The 15,105-nt window shown below is 45.9% G+C and overlaps 1 protein-coding gene and 1 non-coding gene across 2 annotated transcripts; one reads left to right on the forward strand and one right to left on the reverse strand.

Annotated features, from left to right (window-relative positions):
- Window positions 1–100: 100 nt before the first annotated feature.
- On the reverse strand, window positions 101–14,351 carry LOC114921704 (NLR family CARD domain-containing protein 3-like). The gene is made up of 11 exons (XM_065960563.1): window positions 14,195–14,351; window positions 13,725–13,922; window positions 12,838–12,946; window positions 12,643–12,753; window positions 10,778–10,856; window positions 10,415–10,619; window positions 8,492–10,289; window positions 8,178–8,385; window positions 1,731–1,746; window positions 273–452; window positions 101–141 (listed from the first exon to the last, which is right to left on the reverse strand). Exons 1-11 carry the CDS (start codon window positions 14,349–14,351, stop codon window positions 101–103), a joined length of 3,102 nt encoding a protein of 1,033 aa, XP_065816635.1.
- A 448-nt stretch (window positions 14,352–14,799) lies between these two features.
- On the forward strand, window positions 14,800–14,871 carry trnag-ucc (transfer RNA glycine (anticodon UCC)). The gene has a single exon. It is a non-coding gene; the product is annotated as a tRNA-Gly (tRNA).
- Window positions 14,872–15,105: the final 234 nt, after the last annotated feature.

Consider the following 15,105-nt stretch of genomic DNA (forward strand, 5'->3'; position numbering starts at 1 on the left):
GAGCTGCAAACTACCAGCAACTGGGACAGCTCACAGGGCTCCTCCTCAATTCCTAACGCAAAGCCAGAGAGGAGCACAGAAGAACTCTCCAAGGAAAAGATCAAGGCGGCTCAAACCCCTCCTGAGCCAGAAGTGCACACCCTGGTAAGAGAGCTCCAAACGGAGGTAGCAGAAATGAAACAGCTGGTTCTAGCTTCCATGACCACTACCAAGCCACAGCACTCCAAGCGAACAACAGAGAACAGAGACATTTGCAAAAGAGGCTGCAGAACCTGTCAGGACAACGGAGAAGGAGAGAGCTGCAGTCATTGCTTCAAGTGTGGTCAGCCGGGCCACGTTTCCAGAGGATGCAGAGCTCCAAGGCAGGTGCAGGGAAACTTCAAAGGGTTGCTGCCGAGGGACCAGCAGTGACCCAGCCACAACCATCAGAGTCCCGCCGCTGTCATTGCTGCCTACAGGAGGAGGGCACAGGCAGAAAGTTTAAAACATGTGCAGGTTGTTCAACCACAGTATACTGCTCCAGAGCATGTCAGACGTGTCAATGGCAGGAACATAAATCACTGTGTAGAGCAGTTAAGCAACACTTAGGGTAAGGGTTAGGGTTAGGAAGAGACACAAAAAACAAGCTCCCAGACACATGCAAAGTTGATTACCTTTCAGCAAAACAGGGTAAAAGACTCATTAAACTAATAGGTAAGCGGAAAATTGTAAAATGTACCTTCGATAATGTACCAGGAACAGCACTGTGGGATACAGGCTCTCAAGCGACTGTTAGAAATGACAAATGGCGAGCAGAGCACCTACCTAATAGCTTCATAAGGGCAATAGAAGAACTCTTAGGGCCAAAACTGTTACGGACCGAGAAAACCAAGAGGAGGACACAGATGCAGAATCAACAAAAACTATTTATTCTTCAAAAAGACAAACAAAAACTTACTTCCAAAATCCAAACAGGAGAAAACAAGGAGCCACGGGTAAACTGACATACGACAACCGACACCGACAAACAAAAAAACAATGAACTGACACATCAAACACAGGTGAGACTAATAACACAGGTGAAGACAATGAGGGCAATCACAATGGAGGGAAACACACAGAGGAAGGAATGAACAGAAGACAAGAAACACTGAGGACAACTACAAAAAATAAATACATGAAACACTGAAGACACACAGAACTCAAGAATGAACAAAACACACTAGAACATAAAGAAACACTATAAAACAAAACTAAAAAAGACCAAGTCATGACAAGTACCACTGAATGGACTTGCTGATAATCAGACTGAAATACCATTTATGGGGTGGATACCAGTTTAAACTTAGTGGGTCAGAGGTTGCTAGCGCTAACCTGCTAGTTCCGCTACTGGTTTCCAATGATCCTAATGTGGCAGTAGACCCTATTATTGGCTTTAATGTAATCGAGGAAGTGATCAATGAACAACTTAAACAACAAGGGGGTGTTGCAGCAGATGACTGTACCACAGAAGTTGTTAGCAGTGCCTTTGACATTGACTCTTGTGCTGCCAAAACTTTCGTCCAGCTAATGCACACTCACCAAGCTACACAAACTTACCTGAGGGTTTAACCATTCAGGAAGTACTGTTTACCATGAAAAAAGGTAACTCGGCTACTGTCCCCATTTCTGTGATCAACACCTCAGGACACAGCATTACACTGGGCCCACGTGTTATTCTGGGACACTTAGAGAGTGTTAAAGCAGTGTACCCAGCAGCTGTAGAACCTGTGACACAAGGACAGACACAAACTGCACAAGGAGAGACAGACTGTTCAGGCGAAACATGCCCCACCACAGAATGTAGTGAGGTTTGAGACCCTCCTGTAGTCTTAGATCACTTAACTAGTGACCAACAGACCCTAGTTAGACAGATGCTCAAAGTGCACAGCCTTTGCTTGAGATGAGAATGATGTAGGCTGCATCCCTTCACTCTGCTTGCACATCACTTTGAAGGACCAGACACCAGTCCAAAAGACTTACATCAGTGTGCCCAAGCCGCTACATCAGGAGGTAAAAGAATACTTGCAAGATTTGATTAACCGGGGCTGGATTACCAAATCGAAGTCATCTTACTCATCACCCATCGTCTGTGTGAGAAAAAAATCTGGTGAACTGAGACTATGTGTAGACTATCGCGAGCTAAATCAGAAGTCAGTGCCAGATAGACATCCTATCCCTAGAATTCAAGATATGTTGGACAGTCTTACTGGAAGCTCGTGGTTTCCGGTGTTAGACCAAGGTAAGGCATACCACCAAGGTTTTGTCGATGAAGACAGTCAGCCTCTCACCGCCTTCATCACTCCATGGGGCCTTTATCAGTGGGTGAGGATCCCTTTTGGCCTTAGTTCAGCACCTGCTGAATTCCAATGGAGCATGGAGGAGTGTTTGTGGGGTTTACGTGAGGACATTTGCCTGCCTTACCTTGATGATAACTTAGTTCACAGTCAGTCCTTTAAAGACCATGTGGAGCACGTAAGAACAGTTTTGAAAAGATATCAACAACACGAGGTAAAACTCACAGCAAAGAAATGTGAACTGTTTAGGTCCAAAGTGAGGTTTTTGGGGAGGATAGTGTCTAGCACAGTGGGAGAAGTCAGACAGATTTTAGGCTTCCTTTCCTACTACAGATCATATATTCAAGACTTTTCTAGTATAGCGAAGCCCTTGTATGAACTGTTAGCAGGCCCACCTACTGCTACATCTCTTTAAAAAAACAAATCCAACGTGTCAAGAAAGGGGAAAAACAAGAATGGGAAACAAGGACAGTTATCTTCAGCAACACCAGTTTCATGGACTGAAAGTCATCAGCAGATCCTGAGTCACCTAGTGGACAAACTCTCCAACTCCCCAATCCTAGGATACCCAGACCGGAATGAGCCATTCATCCTACACACGGATGCTTCACCGGCGGGACTTGGAGCAGTGCTGTATCAGCGGCAACAGGGCAAGCTAAGTGTGATATCCTATGGATCCAGAACATTAACTCCTCCAGAGAAAAATTATCATCTCCACTCTGGTAAGCTAGAGTTTCTGGCACTTAAGTGGGCCATCTGTGAGCGCTTCAGGCACTACCTGCTTCATGCTCCCTCCTTTGTCGTTCACACAGACAATAATCCGCTCACGTATGTACTGACAATGTTACACCCCTGAATAAGGAGAGAAATAAGAGAGTGATTCAGTTGGGTTTCCTCATCAACAGTGTTTAGTGTAATGAACCACATGTCTACAGAAACACAACAACGCACAAAAGTACACATTTAAAACATCTTTCACATTTCAGACTGAATAGAGGTGGAGGTAGGATATACACCTTTTCCTTTTACAAACAATAACAAACAGTATTTTCCTGCAATAAATCTTTTCCTCACATTTCTTTAAAGCATCAAATATATAAGTCTTAAACTCGTATTGAACTAATAAAAGTGCATGAGTCCAACTACATAAGACAATGAAACAACTTAAACACATCCTTACTCCTGTAGAACACTACACACAGAGGACTACACACAGAGGACTACACACAGAGGACTACACACAGAAGACTACACACAGAGGACTACACACAGAGGACTACACACAGAGGACTACACACAGAAGACTACACACAGAAGACTACACACAGAGGACTACACACAGAAGACTACACACAGAGGACTACACACAGAGGACTACACACAGAGGACTACACACAGAGGACTACACACAGAGGACTACACACAGAAGACTACACACAGAGGACTACACACAGAGGACTACACACAGAGGACTACACACAGAGGACTACACAGAGGACTACACACAGAGGACTACACACAGAGGACTACACACAGAAGACTACACACAGAGGACTACACACAGAGGACTACACACAGAGGACTACACACAGAGGACTACACACAGAAGACTACACACAGAGGACTACACACAGAAGACTACACACAGAGGACTACACACAGAGGACTACACACAGAGGACTACACACAGAGGACTACACACGGAGGACTACACACAGAACACTACACACAGAAGACTACACACAGAGGACTACACAGAGGACTACACACAGAACACTACACACAGAGGACTACACACAGAGGACTACACACAGAGGACTACACACGGAGGACTACACACAGAACACTACACACAGAAGACTACACACAGAGGACTACACACAGAGGACTACACACAGAGGACTACACACGGAGGACTACACACAGAACACTACACACAGAAGACTACACACAGAGGACTACACACAGAGGACTACACACAGAGGACTACACAGAGGACTACACACAGAACACTACACACAGAAGACTACACACAGAGGACTACACACAGAGGACTACACACAGAGGACTACACAGAGGACTACACACAGAACACTACACACAGAAGACTACACACAGAGGACTACACACAGAGGACTACACACAGAGGACTACACACAGAGGACTACACACGGAGGACTACACACGGAGGACTACACACAGAACACTACACACAGAAGACTACACACAGAGGACTACACACAGAGGACTACACACAGAGGACTACACACAGAGGGCTACACACAGAGGACTACACACAGAGGACTACACACAGAACACTACACACAGAAGACTACACACAGAGGGCTACACACAGAACACTACACACAGAACACTACACACAGAACACTACACACAGAGGACTACACACAGAAGACTACACACAGAACACTACACACAGAACACTACACACAGAACACTACACACAGAGGACTACACACAGAGGACTACACACAGAAGACTACACACAGAGGACTACACACAGAGGACTACACACAGAGGACTACACACAGAACACTACACACAGAACACTACACACAGAGGACTACACACAGAGGACTACACACAGAGGACTACACACACAGGACTACACACAGAACACTACACACAGAACACTACACACAGAGGACTACACACAGAAGACTACACACAGAGGACTACACACAGAACACTACACACAGAGGACTACACACAGAGGACTACACACAGAGGACTACACACAGAAGACTACACACAGAAGACTACACACAGAAGACTACACACAGAGGACTACACACAGAGGACTACACACGGAGGGCTACACACGGAGGACTACACACGGAGGGCTACACACGGAGGACTACACACAGAAGACTACACACAGAAGACTACACACAGAGGACTACACACAGAAGACTACACACAGAACACTACACACAGAACACTACACACAGAGGGCTACACACGGAGGACTACACACGGAGGGCTACACACGGAGGGCTACACACGGAGGACTACACACAGAAGACTACACACAGAACACTACACACAGAACACTACACACAGAACACTACACACAGAGGGCTACACACAGAGGACTACACACGGAGGGCTACACACGGAGGGCTACACACAGAACACTACACACAGAACACTACACACAGAAGACTACACACAGAGGACTACACACAGAGGACTACACACAGAGGACTACACAGAGGACTACACACAGAACACTACACACAGAAGACTACACACAGAGGACTACATACAGAGGACTACACACAGAGGACTACACACAGAGGACTACACAGAGGACTACACACAGAACACTACACACAGAAGACTACACACAGAGGACTACACACAGAGGACTACACACAGAGGACTACACAGAGGACTACACACAGAACACTACACACAGAAGACTACACACAGAGGACTACACACAGAGGACTACACACAGAGGACTACACACAGAGGACTACACACGGAGGACTACACACAGAGGACTACACACAGAACACTACACACAGAAGACTACACACAGAGGACTACACACAGAGGACTACACACAGAGGGCTACACACAGAGGACTACACACAGAGGACTACACACAGAACACTACACACAGAAGACTACACACAGAGGGCTACACACAGAACACTACACACAGAACACTACACACAGAGGACTACACACAGAGGGCTACACACAGAACACTACACACAGAACACTACACACAGAACACTACACACAGAGGACTACACACAGAGGGCTACACACAGAACACTACACACAGAACACTACACACAGAACACTACACACAGAGGACTACACACAGAGGGCTACACACAGAACACTACACACAGAGGACTACACACAGAAGACTACACACAGAAGACTACACACAGAGGACTACACACAGAGGACTACACACAGAGGACTACACACAGAACACTACACACAGAACACTACACACAGAGGACTACACACAGAGGGCTACACACAGAACACTACACACAGAGGACTACACACAGAAGACTACACACAGAAGACTACACACAGAGGACTACACACAGAGGACTACACACAGAGGACTACACACAGAAGACTACACACAGAGGACTACACACAGAGGACTACACACAGAGGACTACACACAGAACACTACACACAGAAGACTACACACAGAGGACTACACACAGAGGACTACACACAGAACACTACACACAGAGGACTACACACAGAACACTACACACAGAGGGCTACACACGGAGGGCTACACACGGAGGACTACACACGGAGGGCTACACACGGAGGACTACACACAGAAGACTACACACAGAAGACTACACACAGAGGACTACACACAGAAGACTACACACAGAACACTACACACAGAACACTACACACAGAGGGCTACACACAGAGGACTACACACAGAACACTACACACAGAGGACTACACACAGAACACTACACACAGAGGGCTACACACGGAGGACTACACACGGAGGGCTACACACGGAGGGCTACACACAGAACACTACACACAGAACACTACACACAGAGGGCTACACACGGAGGACTACACACGGAGGGCTACACACGGAGGACTACACACAGAAGACTACACACAGAAGACTACACACAGAACACTACACACAGAACACTACACACAGAGGGCTACACACAGAGGACTACACACGGAGGGCTACACACGGAGGGCTACACGCGGAGGACTACACACAGAACACTACACACAGAGGACTACACACAGAGGACTACACACAGAACACTACACACAGAACACTACACACAGAACACTACACACAGAGGACTACACACAGAGGACTACACACAGAACACTACACACAGAGGACTACACACAGAACACTACACACAGAGGGCTACACACGGAGGACTACACACGGAGGGCTACACACGGAGGGCTACACACGGAGGACTACACACAGAAGACTACACACAGAAGACTACACACAGAACACTACACACAGAACACTACACACAGAGGGCTACACACAGAGGACTACACACGGAGGGCTACACACGGAGGGCTACACGCGGAGGACTACACATAGAGGACTACACACAGAGGACTACACACAGAAGACTACACACAGAACACTACACACAGAAGACTACACACAGAGGACTACACACAGAGGACTACACACAGAGGACTACACACACAGGACTACACACAGAACACTACACACAGAACACTACACACAGAGGACTACACACAGAGGACTACACACAGAACACTACACACAGAGGACTACACACAGAGGACTACACACAGAAGACTACACACAGAGGACTACACACAGAACACTACACACAGAGGACTACACACAGAGGACTACACACAGAGGACTACACACAGAAGACTACACACAGAAGACTACACACAGAAGACTACACACAGAGGACTACACACAGAGGACTACACACAGAAGACTACACACAGAGGACTACACACAGAGGACTACACACAGAAGACTACACACAGAGGACTACACACAGAGGACTACACACAGAAGACTACACACAGAAGACTACACACAGAGGACTACACACAGAGGACTACACACAGAAGACTACACACAGAGGACTACACACAGAACACTACACACAGAACACTACACACAGAAGACTACACACAGAGGACTACACACAGAACACTACACACAGAAGACTACACACAGAACACTACACACAGAGGCTCTCTCTCTCTCTCTCTCTCTCTCTCTCTCTCTCTCTCTGTGAGGGGGCCAATCGTGCTTGGGTACAGCACGGTACAGATTGCCAGTGTGACCTGAGAAAACTTGATCTTAGAGCTGCACACTAACCTGAGAGTGTCCAGTCTACAGAGAGGACTCTTTAATCCAGAGGACAGCAGCTTCACTCCTGAATCCTGCAGGTTGTTGTTGCTCAGGTCCAGCTCTCTCAGACTAGAGGACTGGGAGCTGAGGACTGAGGACAGAGCTTCACAGCTTCTCTCTGAGAGGTTACAGACACTCAGCCTGAAGAGGATTCAGAAGAACACAAATGAAAGCAATTAAAAACAATAGTTGTTATTTCTGAATAAAGAGAACTACATTAAACCTGGATAGTTATGTGGACACATACAGAGCTTTGTTTGAAGCTTTGATCACAGGCAGCAGCCTCAGAAGAGCCTCCTCTGAAGCAGAGTATTTCTTCAGGTCAAACACGTCCAGATCTTTTTCTGATGACAGTAAGATGAAGACCAGAGCTGACCACTGAGCAGGAGACAGTTTATCTGTGGAGAGACGTCCTGATCTCAGGGACTGTTGGATCTCCTCCACTAGAGAACGATCATTCAGTTCATTCAGACAGTGGAACAGATTGATGCTTTTCTCTGCAGACAGATCCTCACTGATCTTCTTCTTGATGTACTCGACTGTTTTCTGATTGGTCTGTGAGCCACTTCCTGTGGGTGTCAACAAACCTCGTAGGTGATTCTGATTGGTCTCTAGAGAAAGACCGAGGAGAAAGCGGAGGAACAAGTCCAGGTGTCCATTTGGACTCTTTAAGGCCTGGTCCACGGCACTCTGATATAAAAGTGTTGGGTCAGGTTTTTCTCTTGATACTTCAGACCTGGATGTTGTTTGTTCTTCTGACATCAGATTGACTCCAGAGTTGATGAAGGTCAGATGGACATGAAGAGCAGCCAGAAACTCCTGAACACTCAGATGGATGAAGCAGAACACCTTGTCCTGGTACAGTCCTCTCTCCTCGATGAAGATCTGTGTGAACACTCCTGAGTACACTGAGGCTGCTCTGATATCGATGCCACACTCTGTCAGGTCTGAGTCATAGAAGATCAGGTTTCCTTTCTGCAGCTGCTCAAAAGCCAGTTTTCCCAGAGACTCAATCATCTTCCTGCTCTCTGGACTCCAGTGTGGATCTGTCTCAGCTCCTCCATCATACTTGATGTTCTTCAGTTTGGTCTGAACCAACAGGAAGTGGATGTACATCTCAGTCAGGGTCTTGGGCAGCTCTCCTCCCTCTCTGGTCTTCAGCACATCCTCCAGAACTGTAGCAGTGATCCAGCAGAAGACTGGGATGTGGCACATGATGTGGAGGCTTCTGGATGTCTTGATGTGGGAGATGATTCTGTTGGCCTGCTCCTTATCTCTGAATCTCTTCCTGAAGTACTCCTCCTTCTGTGGGTCAGTGAACCCTCTGACCTCTGTCACCATGTCAACACACTCAGGAGGAATCTGATTGGCTGCTGCAGGTCGTGTGGTTATCCAGAGGTGAGCAGAGGGAAGCAGTTTCCCCCTGATGAGGTTTGTCAGCAGCACATCCACTGAGGTGGACTCTGTGACATCAGTCAGGGTCTGGTTGTTTTTAAAGTCCAGAGGAAGTCGACACTCATCCAGACCGTCAAAGATGAACACAACCTGGAACTCTTCAAACCTGCAGATTCCTGCTTCTTTGGTTTCAGGAAAGAAGTGATGAACAAGTTCCACCAAGCTGAACTTTTTCTCTTTCAGCACATTCAGCTCTCTGAAAGTGAATGGAAATGTGAACTGTATGTCCTGGTTGGCTTTGTCTTCAGCCCAGTCCAGAGTGAACTTCTGTGTTAAGACTGTTTTCCCGATGCCAGCCACTCCCTTTGTCATCACTCTTCTGATTGGTTCATCTCTTCCAGGTGAGGCTTTAAAGATGTCTTCTTGTCTGATGGTTGTTTCTGGTCTGTGTGGTTTCCTGGATGCTGTTTCAATCTGTCTGACCTCGTGTTCATCATTGACCTCTCCAGTCCCTCCCTCTGTGATGTAGAGCTCTGTGTAGATCTGGTTCAGAAGGGTTGGGTTTCCTGCTTTAGTAATCCCCTCAAACACACACTGGAACTTCTCCTTCAGGTTAGATTTCAGTTTACATTGCACTGCACCAAACGTTCCTGAATAAAGAAAGAACTGAAATCACTGAACAGATCCTGATATAGATCACATGACTATCTGAGTTTGGAACTTTAAACCGTTTTGTCCTTTTTCTAAAATACTAAATCTGTTAAAATGTTCTTACTGCTCTGCAGACGGTCAGCCAGCTCCTCCTGCTTCATTCTCCTCAGGAAGTGGAGAGTGATCTTCAAAAAATCCTCTTTACAGCTTCTCCCCTGCTCTTCATCCTCACTCTGACTCTCTAAGCATTCTGGGTAATCTGGACTCAGAACCCTCTGGACTCTCTTCAGCTCGTTCTTCACAAAGGTGATGATGTTCTCCTCCAGCAGCTGGAACAGAAGGAGACACTGGATATTTAATATAAACTGGTAGAACTCAACATGTGATTCATCTGTCAGTCTGAAGGTCAGCTGGTCTAAACAGAACAATAACTGAGCATTAAATTATTGTAATGGTAGTAAATTAAATAACAGTGTGTTGAACAGACCATAAAGATGGAGTCCAGGTCTGTTGGATTCTGCTGGTCTGATTGATCTCTGTGAACCTCTGAGCTCTCCTGTTGAACTCTGTGACACAAGAAAACAATGCGTCATATATTATGAAGCTCTGAACCAAGATACACATTATACACCAATCACTCTTCATGGACACACAGCTGGGTCCAGGAGAGTCTGGTCTCTGTCTCTTCATCCTGATACAAACAAACAGCTGGTTAATGAAAGCTTTTAGAACAAAGATCATTTTTAATCAGATTGTTCCAGTTCAAACTAGCAGATGGATAATCAGTGATCAGGAGGCAGAGCTGAAGTTCTCCACAGCTCTCTCTGTTTCTATTAGAACAGTATCTCACTCAGAATACAGACAACACTGTGTCTGTCCTCAGATTCTTTAGACTGATGGAATCAAAGTTAACAGAAGAAGACTCAAACATAAACACAGCTCAGAAAGATGACACCAGGAACAATAAAGGTTAGAAGTCCAACCTGCATTTTCAGAGAGAAAGAACTCAGGCTAGCTACAGACAGATGTTCATGAAGATACTACAAGTGGCCACCAGGGGGGGCAGAAGGACAACCTGAGAGAGTGATCTGTAGGAACAGGAGACTGGCTGGACCTCTGAAAGAGAACCATGAACAAGCCGAGGCCAGACTGTTTATTGGGAAACAGGAGCAGGTGAGGGACAGACTGTGGACTGAAAACAGATGTTGACCAGGCTGTCGACGTGGAACGAGGCAGGATTGGTGTTTGGTTAAAGGACTTCTTCTGTGTCCCCCACATGAAAATAACTTTACAATTAATATTCTATAACTTAAAAGAATATCATCTTGTTAAGTATGTTTAGTATTAGAAAAGCTTATATTAATAAAATACAGTATATCTAACTTTGACTTAATTAGATATTCTGGTTAACATCGAGCTAGATTGAACCTGAAAGGAGCTACAACAATGGTTTATCATATCTCAGCAGAGGAACAAGATTGTTTTCTTTATTTTGAGGATAAGACCACTTAGAGAACTTCTGGATTCAAGAAAGTTCAAAAAGGACACAAGTTAAAGTTTGTTCATAGAGAGCAGGAATCCTTCCTCTGTCTCTGATGATTATAAAAGTGTTCTTGTCCTGAATACTGGACTCAGTGTAGTTAATGAAGCATGTTATGACTGTGGCTCTTATATTATGAGCTTTCTTATTGAAATGTGTGTCAGTGTAAATTGTTCTACCACCCTGCTGAGGGTTGGTGCTGTTGTCTTTGTCACGTCTCTCTCTCTCTTTGTGCTGCAGGTGAGTAGGATAGAGGGGAAGGTCTGGGCTGTTTAAAGAAGAGAAGGAGGTGTATTCTGAGGGCCTCTGGTGGAGAAGTAGGAGAAACAGGAGGAAAGTACTGGGAGAGGTGAACATGGACTGAAGACAGGAAGTGAGAGTGATGTAAATGTCTGAGGATGAAAGAGTTGTAGAAAAGCAGAACAGAGCTCTTTGTCTGTGCTGCCTCTGACAAAGAGCTGCTAAACTGCCTTTCACTGTTTTTATGGCAATGACATTAAAGATCTATTCTTTTATTTTCTGTTGTAATGATCCGAGGGATAATTAGAAAAAATATGACCTCTGCTCATCAAGCTCCATCTTTGAAATCAGCTGCTACTCTGTAAACTGGATTTCTATTTAAAGAAACACAAACTCAGTGATATGGTTTATCATGATGAGTCTGATCACTGAACTCTTTGACTGGTGAACACTGTGATGTCACTGCTGAAACAATAAACTGATGAGTCCTACAACACATCATGAAGCTCTGAGACAAGATATGAGTCTTTAAACAACAGAGTCAGAACATTAACTTCACTTTCACATCTCACCTTCCATCAGCAGGACGTCCATCTTTAAAGACAATATTTAAACCTTTAGAGTCATCACTCTTCATGGACACACAGCTGGGTCCAGGAGAGTCTGGTCTCTGTCTCTTCATCCTGATACAAACAAACATTATTAGTTACTGTGAGCAGCAGATGAGACAGTGATGATGATGGAGTGAAGTGAGATCCTCATCTCACCTCAGAGCTTCATGTTCCTCACACAGAGAGGTTTTAGAGGGAGGGACCCCCTCCTCTGTGTCCTCACACTGATCCATAGCAGAGCGCCCCCTGCTGGAAGAGCTGCACTCTGTGAAGAACGATTATTAAACAGTTATTACATCTTCACAGTTAAACTGGTCGTCCATGAATGCTCTGACATTTCTCCTCTCCTCCTGCTGTCATGGCGTGCACTGACCCTGTACGAGACCTGACTGGTCCAGCTTTACTGTTAAAGTAATACTGTTTATAAATGATTCTAATGATTATCCACTGGGACTCTGTAACATGAGCGCCCTCTGCTGGTGCCCCTGCAGACTTAAAGGGCCCATATTATGCTTTTTCTGGTTTTATATGCTCTTTAGTGTGCGTCAAAGAGAGAGAGAGAGAGAGAGAGAGAGAGAGAGACAGAGAGAGAGAGACAGAGAGAGAGAGAGAGACAGAGAGAGAGAGACAGAGAGAGAGAGAGAGACAGAGAGAGAGAGAGAGAGAGAGAGAGAGACAGTTAATTATTTTAATTCAGATATATCACTGCTATCAGAGACACAGTCATCACTTTCACTTTCCTCTGTCTGTCCCTGTCCCCTTACTGTCTGTCTGTCCTCTACCTCAGCCTCTTCCACCTGTTCCCTCCATGTAAGTTTACTGTTCCCCCCACCTGCCTCCTCTGCCTGTGTTTCATCTTCCTCCTCTGACACACCCTCCTGCACTTCACTGACCCCACTTGCTTTATTTATCTGTACTTCACTCACACTTTTTCCCCCTTTTCTTCCCCCACCTCACTTTCCACCACATCACCCAAAACCTCTCCTTCACTTCCCTGATTGTTTTCACCCACACCGTGCACATCATTCATAGGGTTAGGGTACCGCGCTCCGCGGTGCCGCTCTCGGCCGCTGCAACCGGCGGAGCAGCGGAAAGCCCCGCCACAGGGCCGGGCGTCACCCCACGGCCAGGCGGAGCCGGATCCCCTTGTCTCGGACAGGCCTTCACGGTGTGTCCCTCCTCACCACAACCAAAACATTTCATAGCCGACGAGGTGGCAAATATCACGTAGTCATAATCATCTACTTTAACATGGAAGCGGAGGTTGAGGTTAAGTATCATAAACAGTTGTCTCCGGTGAGACACCACGTGTTTCAGCAGATCTACATCCAGACAGAATCTTTTTTATGGGGGACACCACCTTCCCATGTCTGGAGAGCTCTCTGCTCAGAAACTCGTCGGTTATGAACGGAGGGACATTGGACAGGATGACTCTGGTGGAAGGCTGTGTCAGTGGAGTCACCTGTACAAACATTTGGTTCACCGTGATGCCCGTCTCAACGACTCGGTTCACCTTCTCCACCTGATCCAGGAAGATGACCACGGCGCTGTTCATCCGAGCGGCCGACCTCACGCTGCTGTGCCCGACCTTCTCCCCCACCGCAAGCCCAATCTCCTCCACGCTGCACGGAAAGCTGCGTGAGGTGGCCGAAGGTGACTCCGTTTACCATGACGTCTGAAGACACCGACCGGAGAGACAAACACAAACACACAAAGTGAAACTACAACCAATAAAGTAGTGTCAGTACTGAAAGATAATCTGACAAGTTAAAAGAGTTTTATTTGTTATTACGTTCAGTAAGAAAACCATCAGTGAATACAATAATCTGTGTTTGACTTCTAACCAACAGACATTTGATGTGAAACCACAGGAGAGAGAGAGCAGCTTTATTCTGGACCTGTTGTGATTATTTAATGTTACTTGTTACTTTAGCATTCATGTTGTGGAGTTTGCAAAGCGGTTTTGTAAATGCATTCTCCTGACCCCTCCCAGCCACCGTAGATTTAAACTTGAAGATGAAGTCGGAGTGTAAAATGTAAAATGTGCTGAAACATCGTCATGTCTCCACCTTCAGCTCAGTCTATTAAATCATTTCATTGTGGGGTTGTCGTCACATGGCGTTGGTGGTATAGTGGTTAGCATAGCTGCCTTCCAAGCAGTTGACCCGGGTTCGATTCCCGGCCAACGCAGACATTTTCCTCAGCACCGTCCTGTTTATACAATAATGATTAAATAAAGGTTTAATAATTTATTATATATGTTTTCTGTAACACAGACGGTGACGGTCCGCTTCATGAGACCCGTTTCTCTCACGGTGCCGTTTAAACCCGCCGGTAAACAGACGGTTTATAAATATATTTATATTATAATGTGTTTCACTCACATTTGTTATAACCGCTACTGTCCACCAGAGGGCGCTACAG

Source organism: Labrus bergylta, chromosome 11, assembly GCF_963930695.1.
Source record: "Labrus bergylta chromosome 11, fLabBer1.1, whole genome shotgun sequence".
Taxonomy (NCBI): domain Eukaryota; kingdom Metazoa; phylum Chordata; class Actinopteri; order Labriformes; family Labridae; genus Labrus; species Labrus bergylta.